General features: G+C 33.6%; 1 protein-coding gene across 1 annotated transcript in view; it reads right to left on the bottom strand.

Annotated features, from left to right (window-relative positions):
* Positions 1 to 14,535, bottom strand: part of cul2 (cullin 2) — a 31,145-nt gene that overhangs the window by 1,169 nt on the left and 15,441 nt on the right. The window contains exons 14-20 of the mRNA XM_073830323.1: positions 11,572 to 11,658; positions 11,191 to 11,343; positions 9,497 to 9,574; positions 9,295 to 9,361; positions 7,051 to 7,253; positions 6,844 to 6,945; positions 2,857 to 2,973 (exon numbers count right to left, since the gene is read on the bottom strand). Coding sequence (XP_073686424.1) covers positions 2,857 to 2,973; positions 6,844 to 6,945; positions 7,051 to 7,253; positions 9,295 to 9,361; positions 9,497 to 9,574; positions 11,191 to 11,343; positions 11,572 to 11,658 — 807 coding nt within the window. The remainder of the gene's footprint in view (positions 1 to 2,856; positions 2,974 to 6,843; positions 6,946 to 7,050; positions 7,254 to 9,294; positions 9,362 to 9,496; positions 9,575 to 11,190; positions 11,344 to 11,571; positions 11,659 to 14,535) is intronic.

Raw genomic sequence — 14,535 nt, 5'->3', positions numbered from 1 at the left:
ATATATAATATATATATATATATATATATATATATATTTTTTTTTTTAACTTTAATATATATATTTTTTTTAATTAAAGTTAATATAAATTATATATATATATATATAAATATATAAAATATATACAGTAGTCAACATTCGAAGTGGATCAAAAAAGTTCATCAAAAGTTGTCCTAAGATAAGAACGGGTATTATTTTTGGTTTTAGGACAAATTTGATGAAAGGTTTTGATCCACTTCGAATGTTGACTACTGTATATTAAAGTTAATAAGTTTATTTATAACAATATAAATGGGTTTTTACTATATATATATATATATATATATATATATAATATATATATATATACACATACATACACACACACACACACACACACACACACACACACATATATATATATTAGCTTTTTCAAAAAAAAAAATAATAAATATATATATATATATAGTAAAAACCCATTTATATTGTGAAAAATAAAAATCTGAAAAAATGTGATTAATTGCATGACATAAAAGAAACAGTCACATTCTTGTAATAATGTCACATTCTTTAAATGTTCACTTATTTTTAGTTTAAATTATTTAAATGTAAATTAATATGGTTTATTTTTGTGTTTTTTTTATTTCTTTATATGACTATTTTCTCTAGACTTTTTCACAGACCCCCAGAACCAATCTCAGGACTTACTCTTAAATAATAAGTACTATACTTAAATTTATCCAGTTTGCAGTGCATTATTTTTCTAATTTTAACCTTACATTCAGATATACGTCCCTGTGCTTTTAACATCTGATTATAAACTTGAAAATAATCTCTGGTTTACATGAACGATCTTGAGAATTGATAAGAACCGTCTTGTCACGCCTGACCCAGAAACTAAGGATTTGAGTTTTTCAGCAAAGCTTGAGAACAGATTAAAGTTGCAGATTTCGAAATCCATATTTCCCCAGCCAGAAAAATAGCCTTGACTGCATCAGTGTGTTCTTGACTTGCCATGTATTTAACAAAGAATACATAAATGCTGAATGACAGGATAAATTGTTATTTAACAAACCAACAAATTGAAAGGTTGAGCACTGCCATTGTTATGAGCTCTTTTCTGGCCGAAGATATGTTTTTGTTTGATGCCGTTTGTTCCAAAGCAATGAGAAGCACATGGACTAACACGGAAATCCACACAAACACTGAGCAGCTGCAGGAAGAGCTGAAGTGCCAGCAGAAATTCACAGCCCATAATCAAATCTATTTCTGAATTCACACCTGCATTTGTCCTTTCATTTGCGGTTGAATAAATGAATAAATGTTTATGTTATTAACCATAGCTTTGACGAATCTGATCAATTTATTTTGATCGAATTACTTGTGGTTTGCATGGAATAATACTGTAAAATGTCAACAGAGCAATGTGCCCATGTGGAATGACAATACTGAACAGGATTAAACAGTAGAAGAACAAAATTTGCATGTAAAGTTTGTTTATAATGAAAAATTCAGGTCAACCGGTGAACAAAGATATCAAGAAAATTGTATTTAAAAAATAAAAATAAAAGACAATTTTACATAAAATACACAAAGTCTATTTTAGGATCATTATATATAATCAAAAATGTATAAAATTTGTATTACATTTTTGCTTTGCACTGTGACTTTATTTTAAGAAAATAACAAATTTTCCCACAAATCAAAAATAAAAAAATATCCGAGATTACGAGATTAAAGTGGAAATATTTCAAGAATAAAGTTGAAATTATGAGAATAAAGTCTGTTTTGAGAATAAAGACAAAATATTTCGAGAACAAAATCGAAATGATGAGAAGTGTTTCGAGAAGTCTAAATATTTTGAGAATAAAGTTGAAATATTTCCCACAAATTATCATTGTTGAAATATAAAAATATTTTACAATAATAATAAAGATAAATCATTGCATTTGCAAGTATACATCACTGTGGTATTTGCTGAGCTCAATTTAATTTCTATTATGCTGTTTTTTTAATAGACAAAATATTTTAAGAATAAAATCAAAATATTTTGAGAATAAAGTTTAAATTATGAGAATAAAGTCTAAGTGATTTGAGAATAAAGTTGAAATATTTCGAGAATCAAGTCAAAATTATGAGAATAAAGTTGAATTGTTTCGAGAATAAAGTAAAAGTTAAGAGAATGAAGTCAAAACATTTTGAGAATAAAGTCAAAATTACAAGAATTAATTTGTAGCAATTACAAGATTAAAGTTATAATATTTTAAAAGTATATTCTAGCCTATTGTACATGCAAATGGCCCAAATTGAGAGCACCGGGAGATATTTCAAAGTCTCAGCTTTCAAAATCTGTCAGTTTTATAGCGAAATACAGATCACTGCATTCGCCTTAGTTTAAGCGGTGCTCCTGAAATTTTGACCGTGCTCCTAAATTTGTAAAGTTAGGAACAGAAAAGCAAGCGTAGAGCCATGATCACCCATGTGCACCATTCCTCATTTATTCACTGTTCACAAGAGACAAACAGTGTTCCGCTTGTCTAGGACATGGGGAAATACATTGTGAGTTTAGTGCCAAATGTGTGTGTGCATTAAAAACAGTATACATTACAGTTTTCTTGTGTAACAGCCCATGTTGGCGGGCCGTCTGGTCCTCAGACGTGTTCTGACAGCAGTCTGTGTCAAAGTCTCTCATTCCTGACATTTCAGCGCTCTTATCTGCACAGACTGGAATTTGCTTCCTGGTGTTCTGCGCATCTGATTATCTGTGACCTCTTAGGTACCACTCACTATTGCACACCTCACACCCTGAACACTCACTTTTAGTGTCTGAAGCCACAAATTAAGATCTTTAACTGAAACGAAAATCTGTCATCTCACCTCCTGTATGAGGGCGTTGTGTCTCAAGACTTTCCTGGCTTTCATAATCCTCACTATAGCAGCCTGTAAATACATTTTCCTGTCTTCATCCACGGCACTCCTCGTCTGTTCCAGCTCCTGACACACACACATGACATCACAGCATTTATATGAGGAAATATATGACCTGATTACTGAAAAGGGGTTCCTATGATTCTTTAGGGTCTTAAAAGGGCTCATCGGATGCAAAACTCACTTTTACATGTTGTTTGAACAATAATGTGTGTTGGCAGTTTGTGTACACAACCACCCTACAATGATAAAAAAAACCACTGGGTGGATTTTTTTTTACTTTAAAAGTAATATTCCCCTTTTTAAAATCAGGTCATTCTCAGCTTCTTGTGGGTGTGACGAAACACAGAGGCCCCTCCCACGATAGTTGATTGACATGAGCGCCTTACCTTAGACCCGCCCTCAACGAGCTGAAACAGTCTGACTCCGATCGCCATTGTGTGACTCAGGTGCAGAGGAAGACTCTAATTGAGCGATTGAGGTGTTCTGTTGTTGGATGTAATAATGAACATAGCAGTCGTCATTTACTCCCGACATCTGAGCCGCCGAAGACGCAGAAGATAACGTTACTTTAGTTTTTAAAAGGAAAGCGCCGATCCCGATCTACATATGCGTCTACTGTTCATGCGAATCGTTCCTGCTGCAGTGTGTATAATGTCTTTTTATGCATCTTTTGCAAATGGCGGCTAAAGTAAACATCCCGTCTCATCATCTCATGGCAGAGAGGGGCAGAGCGAGCAGAGCACATTTGCATTTAAAGGGACCATGCAATGAAATGAGTTGATATTTTGCAGAGCTGATTTTGACAAGGTAAAAGGGTGTTTTTTAAACTACTATTGAGAATTTTTAATCCAAGTATATTATAGACTTTTCATTAAGACCCTAAAGAATCATATGAATTTGTGGAAAATGGGCCCTTAAATGAAAAGTCTATAATATACTTTGGTTAAAAATTCTCAATAGTAACGTAATAAAACACCCTTTTACCTTGTGAAAATCAGCTCTGCAAAAAATCTCAGTTTATTGCATGGTCCCTTTAAATGCAAATGAGCTCAGCTCGCCCCGCCCCTCTCTGCTGTGGGATGATGAGCCGTATTGTTTACTTTAGCCGTGAAACTTGCCAACAAGCACATTATTAAGAAAGGCCGTTTGCAAAGATGCATAAAACCCCCTTAAGGCCTGTGCACACCGGGACGAATATCGCGTGCGCTTATCGCCAGTGTTTTTCGAGATGTTTTCCGCCAGGATACCCAAACGATTTTCACGGGTGAATTCATTCACATGCCGCTTAATAAAAAAAAAACTATGCAACTTTACGCTTCTGACACTTGCTTGTCACTAGGGGTGTAAATCGGAGCCTTCAAGACGATTCGATACGATACCGATTTCTTAAGCCAACGATTCGATTATTTTCGATACTTCAGAATTCCCTGTGATACGATGCGATTCGATCCGATTCGATTCAATATTAGATATTTTTACATGATATCTATTAAGTTTCAAATAAATCAACAAAAATAGTAAATAATTTGCCTTTTATTGAGAATACAGAAACAGTATTCTATTCACATAATGTGTATGTTCCACTAAAGCAGTTGTGCTCAATGCACTGCAAATAGAACAGCAAATATAAGTTACTGCATCTACAAAGTGCAATCAGATAAATTGTAATAAGAAAAAAAAAAACTTATAGTGCAGGTCTTCTATGGCCAATTAGCCTATTCATCGTTTTAAAAAAGTTTCTTTCATACAAAATTGGTTACATTTTGAAAATACAATTTTCATCTTATTAAGAGGTAATGGTCACACATCCTCTGCAGTAGATGAACTGCAAATAGAATACTACTCCACAAAATCAGTTCAAAATCATCGCCCTTGAAAGTCAGACAACAATGTGAGGTCTGTGAACATGAACAACATCATAGATGGACTGTGAAACGAAAGTAACGCGTGTGAAGAAGAAGACAGTGAGGTTAGTGCCACCCGCAGCTTAGGAGTAGGTAGTACGCTTAATACATCGGAGCCATAGACAGTAAAAGAAAGGTCGGAACGGATTCTAAAAATAGACAAGTGAACAAACAGGCGGCAAAATAAACACATTAATCGATACTCTTGCGGACGAATCGATGCATTGAATCGGCGGCTGCATAATCGATGCATCGATACGAATCGATTAATATTTACACCCCTACTTGTCACACAGTAGAAGAAGAGAGCCAGTATTTACGCGCTTGACAAAACCATTCACACGCTTTTTGTTAACTGGTGTACAGAACATGGATTTGCAATGATCTTCAATTCCTCTATATAACAACTCCTCCTTATCGAGATTTTTGTAGTCACTGTCGCGTTTGTCAAAAAGCTTTTTGTGTTCAGACAGCAATAACACCAGCAGCTCTACATTCATCTTGCCTTGAGGCATCTTCGTCTACTTTCCTCTTCCTTGTTGTGTCCTCTGCAACACCGTTATGTACTTGAGCGCCATCAAGTCGTGTTTTACCATAACTGGTGTGTACACACATTGGCGCCCTTTGTTTAGTCACAAGGTGTTAAACGCTGGCCATAATCGCATGCAATGTGTGCACAGGCCTTTATATATTCACTTCTGCTGTGAGTGAAGCTGCATCAGGAACAGTGTTGTTTTTGACAACTATCTTAGATTTAGTCTTAGTCTTTTGGACTAAAATGCTTATTAGTTTTAGTAAAATTTTTGTCACTTCTAAATGTGATAGTTTTAGTCCAATTTTAGTTGACGAAAAGTCAAAAAGGTTTTAGTCTAGTTTTAGTCAAAAAACGGGAAAAATTAATGTAGGTCAGTAAGTATTTTGCTGTTGGGTAGTGTCACTTATAAGTTGTGAAAATAGCAGATCTATAGTTCAACACAATGTGAGCTTCCGGATCGACTATTTTCACCAATATTTACAATAATGAAGGAATGGTTTTAGACATAAAAGACATATATTTGAAATACACCCACAGGTCCTCTCACCGTTTGCGACCACCCTGTGTGCAAACTGCTGCCATCATGGTTAATCGTCTGTCTGTCTGAGTGACAACAATTTGACATGTTGAGCGTAACCAAACAAGGATGGAATGCTAAAACGGCTTGCCATACTAGTATGGCAAAGAGTATTTAATGCTAAAACGGCTTGCCATAGCGGCAGATTCGGTTTTAATTGGCATGCACAATAAGCAGAAATGTCCTGCATTTTAAACGTCTGACGGACCACCCACTAACATTTTCGTCTATTCTCGTCTCGTCAACGAAAACTCACACACGTCTCGTCATGTTTTAGTCATCAACGAGCCATTTTTATCTCGTCATCGTCTCATTATCGTCATGAAAAAAAGTGGCGTCAACGAAATGATTTCGTAATCGTCATCGTTGATGAAAACAACACTGATCAGGAACGATTTGCACGTAGTAGACGCATATGTAGATCGGGATCAGCGCTTTCCTTTTCAAAAACGAAAGTAACGTTATCCTCTGCATCTTCAGCGGCCGAGATGTTGGAAGTAAATGACGACTGCTATGTTCATCATTACATCCAACAACAGAAAACCTCAATCGCTCAATTAGAGTCTTCCTCTGCACCTGAGTCACACAATGGCGATCGGAGTTGGATTGTTTCAGCTCAGTGAGGGCGGGTCTAAGGTAAGGAGCTCATGTCAATCAACTATCGTGAGAGTGCCCTCTGTCTGTGTTTCGTCACAACGACAAGAAGCTGAGAATGACCTGATTTTAAAAAGCGGATATTACTTTTAAAGATTAAAAAAATACCACCGGGTGGATTTTTATCATTGTAGGGTGGTTGTGTACACAAACTGCCAACACACATTAATGTTCAAACAACATGTAAAAGTGAGTTTTGCATCCGATGATTCCTTTAAGTCTGTCAAACCTCCTGGATTTTTTACCATATCGAGACTCGGTACCTGTGGCGTGTCCTTCTGCATCGATGTTGTGATCTTGAACTTTGTTCTTTTACTGGTGAAACTCATAATTAGGGAAAACGTAGATTCGGCTTCGATCTCCTCCTGGAGGAAAGAAGAAAGTGTCTAGTTATGATAAATCGATGAAGAGTTTGTTTAAAAATCAAGCCAGAAAAGACACATCTGTGGCCGCACTGATCTCAGACTTACTTTTTGTGAGTCGTGGCTGATCATCTTGACGTCCAGCAGGGACTTAATGGTCTTCTGGAGCTCCTTCTCATTCATCTGCGTGCTGTCCTGGAGTTCTTTGTAGCTCACAGTCTCACTGTTGTTGAACGCCAGAAGCACAGCCATCTGATAGGTGGTGACCACTGCCACGTAGGGCTTGGACAGATAATTCATCTTTACCTCGCCTGATAGAAACACGAAACAGTGTTGTTAAAAAAAAAAAAAAAAAAAAAAAAAAACATACTTTTTGTTAACTTAAATATATTATAAAATATGTGATCCTGTACCACAAAACCAGTCTTGAGTAGCACGGGTATATTTGTAGCAATAGCCAAAAATACATTGTATGGGTCAAAATTATCGATTTTTCTTTTATGCCAAATATTATTAGGATATTAAGTAAAGATCATGTTCCATGAAAATATTTTGTAAATTTCCTACCATTAATATATCAAAACTTAACTTTTGACTTTTAAAGTTGAGTTTCTTAATATTTAGATTTTCTTTTTTTTTTTGCACCATCAGACTCAAGATTTTCTCGTCCAAATATTGTCCTATACTAACAAACCATACATCAGTGGAAAGCTTATTTATTCTGCGTATTTAAAGCTTATTTATTTATTATTTTGATGTACAAAATCTCAATTTCAAAAAATTGCCCCTTATGTTTTGTGGTCCAGGGTCACATATTAGATGAAAAACTAAACACGTTGCTCCTATAATCAGGGGTGCACATACGTTTTTTAGCCTGGTTCTCATAGGAGTACCTGGAGATATGTTTGGTCTTCGCGCTGCACATAGTGTGACCCATTAAATATAACTAAAAATAGTAATAATAGTAATAAGAATATCATTGGACAAAATAATAAAGTGTGGTTATACTATGTCTTAAAATAAAAAAACTATTATTTTACAGCAAACTTAAAAATAAAATGATAATATTTACTTTTTTAACATGAATTTTCATCACTTTCAAACCTAAATTAGCAAGCTTTTATTTTGGCGAGTTGCAGGTGTTGTGCCCATTTTCAACCCCCTGCAAAATTATTAATGTAATGTAATGTGCGTATTTATACTGGAAAGAGTTTGCAGAGCTTTGAAGATGCTTAAATATAAGATTAAGTTGTGATTTAACTGGTTTGTTTACCACATATATTCCATATTTCAATTTGTTATTTCATAAACTTGATGACTTTTTTATTAATCTAAAATGTGGATAATACTCATAGTGAAGAGTGAGTGTTTTTAAACATTTGGATGATAGTGTATGTGATGGTTAATTTTCTGCTAAAATTGTCTTTACTTTGAATCCTGTCATTTTAATGTGTCTGCTCACTGTAAGTGTGACTGTATTCTGCTTGTCCTGCTGTGTTAACGGATTACTCAGGATATTTTGCAGCTCAGTGTAATAATCTGACTCTTGCTGCTGAACCTTGACAGGGATTTGCTGTGGTTTTGTAGAAATACTTGATGCCGCTAATCAGCCTTTCACAGCAGCAGCCAACAAATATTATCATGCATATTAGATTCATCTCTAGACCATCGACCTCTGCGCCAAAGTCAGCAATGCAGATGGTGTAGGTGTAAAATAATAATAAAATATTAAATTAATATAATAAATGTGTTTAATATACATGGGTTAAAGACGAAAAAGGATTTAAGCATAAAGTAATACTGCTTTAAATTGTTGTTTTTCAAAAAAAAAAAAAAAAAAGTAAAAGTTTTCTGTTTAATTTAATTGCATTTTTGTTTTTGTTTTCCTGAGCAAAAAAATAAATATCATACATTTTTCCCTAATTTACAGAAGACACCCACTTAAAATGTCATTCAGTGTAACAATCTTGTCAGGCATATTTACAGCAAAAATCAATTTATGACATATTAAAAGATGAAGGTTTTGCCCATCTGTCAGTAAGAATGTTTTACTCATTTAAAACTCAATAAAATGTAATATGTGCCCTTATTCTTTTATATATTTTAATATGTAAAAGTCAGAATAAACATGTTGTTTGAATTTGTACATAAATATTGTTACACTGAATGACAACGTATCATTATTTCAACCAAATATTGACATTTTATTCTCCAAAATCTTATTTGAAACTAAAAGTAGACCCTTTACTTACATTTAATGCTTTCTATGAACATAAAATCACTTTTGCAAATGTCTTTTGTTGTGGACATCTTAACGTCTTTGACCGATATTAATAATATGGCTGACTTTACCTGTGCAGAGATAATGTAGCCAGGTCAACTTCCTTCCGCTGAAGTGCTGGTTATAAAACAACTCAAACTGCAGAAAGAAGACATCAGTAAAATCAGCGTCACCTACTTTCATAAAATGCAAGGGGATTTTCCATGTTCAGCTCTCAGTACATTGCCTCTAATCATGACAGATCGTGTTTTGAGGCATGCTGACATGACTTACCATTTGTACACTTTTCTCCAGCTCCTGCGGGATGGCAAACGTGGAAGAGGGAACGTGTGTGAGGGGCCATGCGCCTGCCTGAAACACATATAAGCGGATGTCAACTCACACAACCATGATCAACACGTGTGCAATAGCCATAATCCTCATTACTGTAGCTTAAACCAAAATCACTTAATATAAATGTGGACAGTCATATATTAACAAAATAGTGGTGATCTCAGAATTTATTTAATTTATTATTATTTTTTTTATTTTATAATTTTATAATGACTTCTTTAATTATTGAAATAATTACTGTATTATTATTGATATAATTGCAGTTAGTTGCATATATATTTATTTAAATTATATAATAATTATTGCAATTAGTTGCACACACACATATACACATATGTACACACACATGTGTGCAACTAATTGCAATTCTATCAATGCAATTCTAATATAGTAATTATATTATACATAATTCATTAATTGCATATACACTTATATAAAATAATTTCAATTAATTATTTTAAATGAGCATATAATTAATTACATAAAAGAAATCATTATATAATTTGAATAAATAAATGTATTATATATATATATATATATATATATATATATGAAAGTGATTGCAGTTATATGAATAACAATAAAGTAATTAAGATCATTATTAAAATTATAAAATTAATTAAATAAATTTCCAAACAAATTAAGACAAATTAAGATGATATTAATTTAATATTTTAATTTGTATTATTTTGTATTAATTAATTATTATATACACATACACACATATATATTCTAAAATTATATAATAATTTATATAATTTATATAATAAATTTAATATAATTAATTATTATATAATTTTAAAATACTTACTTTAAATATTTTTGAAATATTTTTTTTTACTAAAATTAATAACATGCACGTTAAAAATATATTGTCATTAATAACATATACACATATAAACTAATTACTTAATCATGTATATAATATATAATTATTGATATTATATAATTGATATTAAATATTTCTTAAATATTTAAATAAATTTATAAAACGGTTAGTTCCATTCCTCAATTCTGATTGGTCAGCAGCTGTGTCGTATTCATGATACGGCACTGCTATGACCGCTTCACTCAACGGTTTTGTGTATCATTGAACCCCTTAGCAACCACCCTTAGCAACGTAAACACAGCTGCAGCAGTTAGGGACTACTTTTTACAGCGGAAGGCAGTTAATGATTTTACTTCATGAAAACGTACAACTTAATATATATAAATTAATATATATTTTTGATTTTAATATTTTTATTGTGTGGTAACCGTTTTATAAAAGCAATAAGGTACTTGAGGCCGTGCTGTATCATGAATAAATCACGGCTGAAAGGGTTGCAGGCACTTCGCGTCGTGCCTAACAACGCCCTTCAGCCGTGATTTATTCATGATACAGCACGGCCTCTCGTACCTTATTGCTTAAATATTCAATGTATAATTGCAATTTTGTTTCAGTAAATTTGGTTTTAATTTTTTGCCTGTTTTATCAAACAAAAAAAACGCAAATCTGTTCATGTACAACAGTAATAAGACACACTTCTCAATATAACATTCATGTCCATAGCTAAAGCGTTATGAGATGTTATGTGGCCAAGTGATATTGGTGATAACTATTCAAACAATTAATATTTCTTAACGTTGCTTACCTGTAATACATAAATCTGGAAGCTGATGCCCAGGTCGACGACAGTCTCCTGGGTTTTGATAAAGTTGTTGAATTTGTTGTTGAGGTCGGTGCTGACGCTCATATCAGTGTACATTCTGTGCAGTTTGCTTGTGAATTCATAGCCACACGCTTGCTGCAAGGCAAAGGGCAGGGAAGGGAAACGAGAGTGAGAATAACAATGAAAGATCTGCTAGCTTTAATCACACGAAACCCTTCATCAGTCCCGTCCGTGGTTTAACATAATGACAAAGCAGTGGCGCCCACAGCGAGAGAACACTTGATTATGGAGGATGAGTCACATCTGTGAACATTTTTACACACTTTTCAAGAAAGACGACTGTGTGTGAGAGACTTGCTGTACCTTCAGTTTGTTGATCATGGCTTCCTCTGAGTCCATGGATAATGAAAGTCCATGTATTAACCTCTTCGCAAGCATTCTGGCGTAAAACTAAGAACAAACAACAATTAAAGAGGGAGAAAATTTCTAAATTAGAATGTACCGCCACACAAAACACAAAAAAGGTTAAAGGATAACTATTGCCAAAATGCAACCTGGGCTGTTTTTTTACTGTAAACGAGACAAACTTATATCTAAAAGCATAATTACGACAAACGAGACGTTTTTGAGATTGACCGGGATTTCGTTTTGTGGTCAATGGCCGGTGAATGGGAGTACTAGGGGCATTACTTTGAGCGCATCAAAATCGATATTTTTATAACACTAAGAAGGCTCGACACACCATGAAACTTTGCTCGAAGTATCGTCTGGGTCTCTACACATGAACTCCAGCATTGAGAACATTGTGAACACAGAGTTTACTAAAAAGAAAGGTTTTGAACAACTCACTTTCACTGTTTGAGTTTCCACTCGCAGCCGTCTTGCCAGTCAAGAAGTGTCGATCTCCGAATGCAAATGAATGGACTCCATAGGACAAAATATTAGGCTTATATGAGGCTCTTTTTACAACTAGAAGGTTAATACTTTTTTTCAGTTGCGACAAAACAACAAATTAGCCGTGCATTTATATGGAAATATGCTTCAGGAGCTATCCATCTTTACTCTCCTCGCATTCGGAGATCGACACTTCTTGACTGGCAAGACGGCCGCGAGCGGAAACTGAGTTGTTCAAAACCTTTCTTTTTAGTAAACTCTGTGTACACAAACAATGTTCTCAATGCTGGAGTTCATGTGTAGAGACCCAGGCGATACTTCGAGCAAAGTTTCATGGTGTGTCGAGCCTTCTTAGTGTTGTAAAAATATCGATTTTGATGCGCTCAAAGTTATGCCCCTTGTACTCCCATTCACCGGCCACTGACCACAAAACTAAATCACGGTCAATCTCAAAAACGGCTCGTTTGTCGTAATTATGCTTTTAGATATAAGTTTGTCTCGTTTACAGTAAAAAAAAACAGCCCAGGTTGCATTTTGGCAATAGTTATCCTTTAAGAAGGGTGCAACATGCAATGACAAACTTTGATGTTGGTTTGACAAAGCTTAGCCTGGAAATATTAAACCGTTTTTAAAGCTTAAGGTTTAAAAGTTTTGTCAATGTCAACTAGACATAAAGTAAGTCAGATAAAGAAAGGAAAAAAACTCAATCCCAATCAGACCATATTAGATCACTTCAGACCCTGTCTGACCTCATTACCCTCAAGAAACCAGTTTAGTTACCAATAAACCTTTTAACATTTTAGCATGTTTTAGCATGTTCCTTTTTGTTAATGTTCTAGCATTTTATTAACATGTTTTAGCACATTGCAAACAGTGCTATTGTGTTTTAGCTCATTGTTACGTTGACATGACATTTGCTCATGCTTTAACACTGCTAAGATGTTTTTCTATACGTTTCTAACATGTTTTTTCCTGACATTTTGCTTTTAAAATGCTGATAACATGATTTAGCACTGCTAGAATGTTTTAGCACATTGCTAACACAATGCTAACATGTTTAACACATTGTTACAACACCATGTTTTTAACATGTTTCAGCATTTTCACGGCTTTTGCTTATTTTAACACTGCTAACATGTTTTTCTATACGTTTCTACCATGTTTTTTTAGATATTTTTCTTTTAAAATAATGTGATTTAGCACTGCTAGAATGTTTTAGCACATTGCTAACATTTTTAACACATTGTTAAAACACCATTTTTTAGCATGTTTCAGCATTTTCACGACATTTGCTCATGTTTTAACACTACTAACATGTTTTTCTATACGTTTTTAACATGTTTTTTGTCAACATTTTGCTTTTAAAATGCTGCTAACATGATTTAGCAATGCTAGAATGTTTTAGCACATTGCTAACACAATGCTAACATGTTTAACACATTGTTACAACACCATGTTTTTAACATGTTTCAGCATTTTCACGGCTTTTGCTTATTTTAACACTGCTAACATGTTTTTCTATACGTTTCTACCATGTTTTTTTTAGATATTTTTCTTTTAAAATAATGTGATTTAGCACTGCTAGAATGTTTTAGCACATTGCTAACATTTTTAACACATTGTTAAAACACCATTTTTTTAGCATGTTTCAGCATCTTCACGACATTTGCTCATGTTTTAACACTGCTAACATGTTTTTCTATACGTTTTTAACATGTTTTTTGTCAACATTTTGCTTTTAAAATGCTGCTAACATGATTTAGCAATGCTAGAATGTTTTAGCACATTGCTAACACAATGCTAACATGTTTAACACATTGTTACAATGCCATGTTTTTAGCATGTTTCAGCATTTTCACGACTTTTGCTCATGTTTTAACACTGCTAACATGTTTTTCTACATTTCTAACATGTTTTTCCTGACATTTTGCTTTTAAAATGCTGTTAACATGATTTAGCACTGCTAGAATGTTTCAGCACATTGCTAACACAATGCTAACATGTTTTTAACATGTTTCAGCATTTTCACGGCTTTTGCTTATTTTAACACTGCTAACATGTTTTTCTATACGTTTCTAACATGTTTTTTGTCAACATTTTGCTTTTAAAATGCTGCTTACATGATTTAGCAATGTTTGAATGTTTTAGCTCATTGCTAACACAATGCTAACATGTTTAATACATTGTTACAATGCCATGTTTATAGCATGTTTCAGCATTTTCACGACTTTTGCTCATTTTGCTTTTAAAATGCTGTTAACATGATTTAGCACTGCTAGAATGTTTTAGCACATTGCTAACACAATGCTAACATGTTTAACACATTGTTACAACACCATGTTTTTAGCATGTTTCAGCATTTTCACAACATTTGCTCATGTTTTAACACTGCTAACATGTTTTCTATATGTTTCTAACATGTTTTTTTTAGAT

This window comes from Garra rufa, chromosome 24 (assembly GCF_049309525.1).
Source record: "Garra rufa chromosome 24, GarRuf1.0, whole genome shotgun sequence".
NCBI classification, from domain to species: Eukaryota; Metazoa; Chordata; class Actinopteri; order Cypriniformes; family Cyprinidae; genus Garra; species Garra rufa.
Note: the sequence above shows the minus strand (reverse complement) of the source record. Positions and strands in the feature narration are given on the sequence as shown.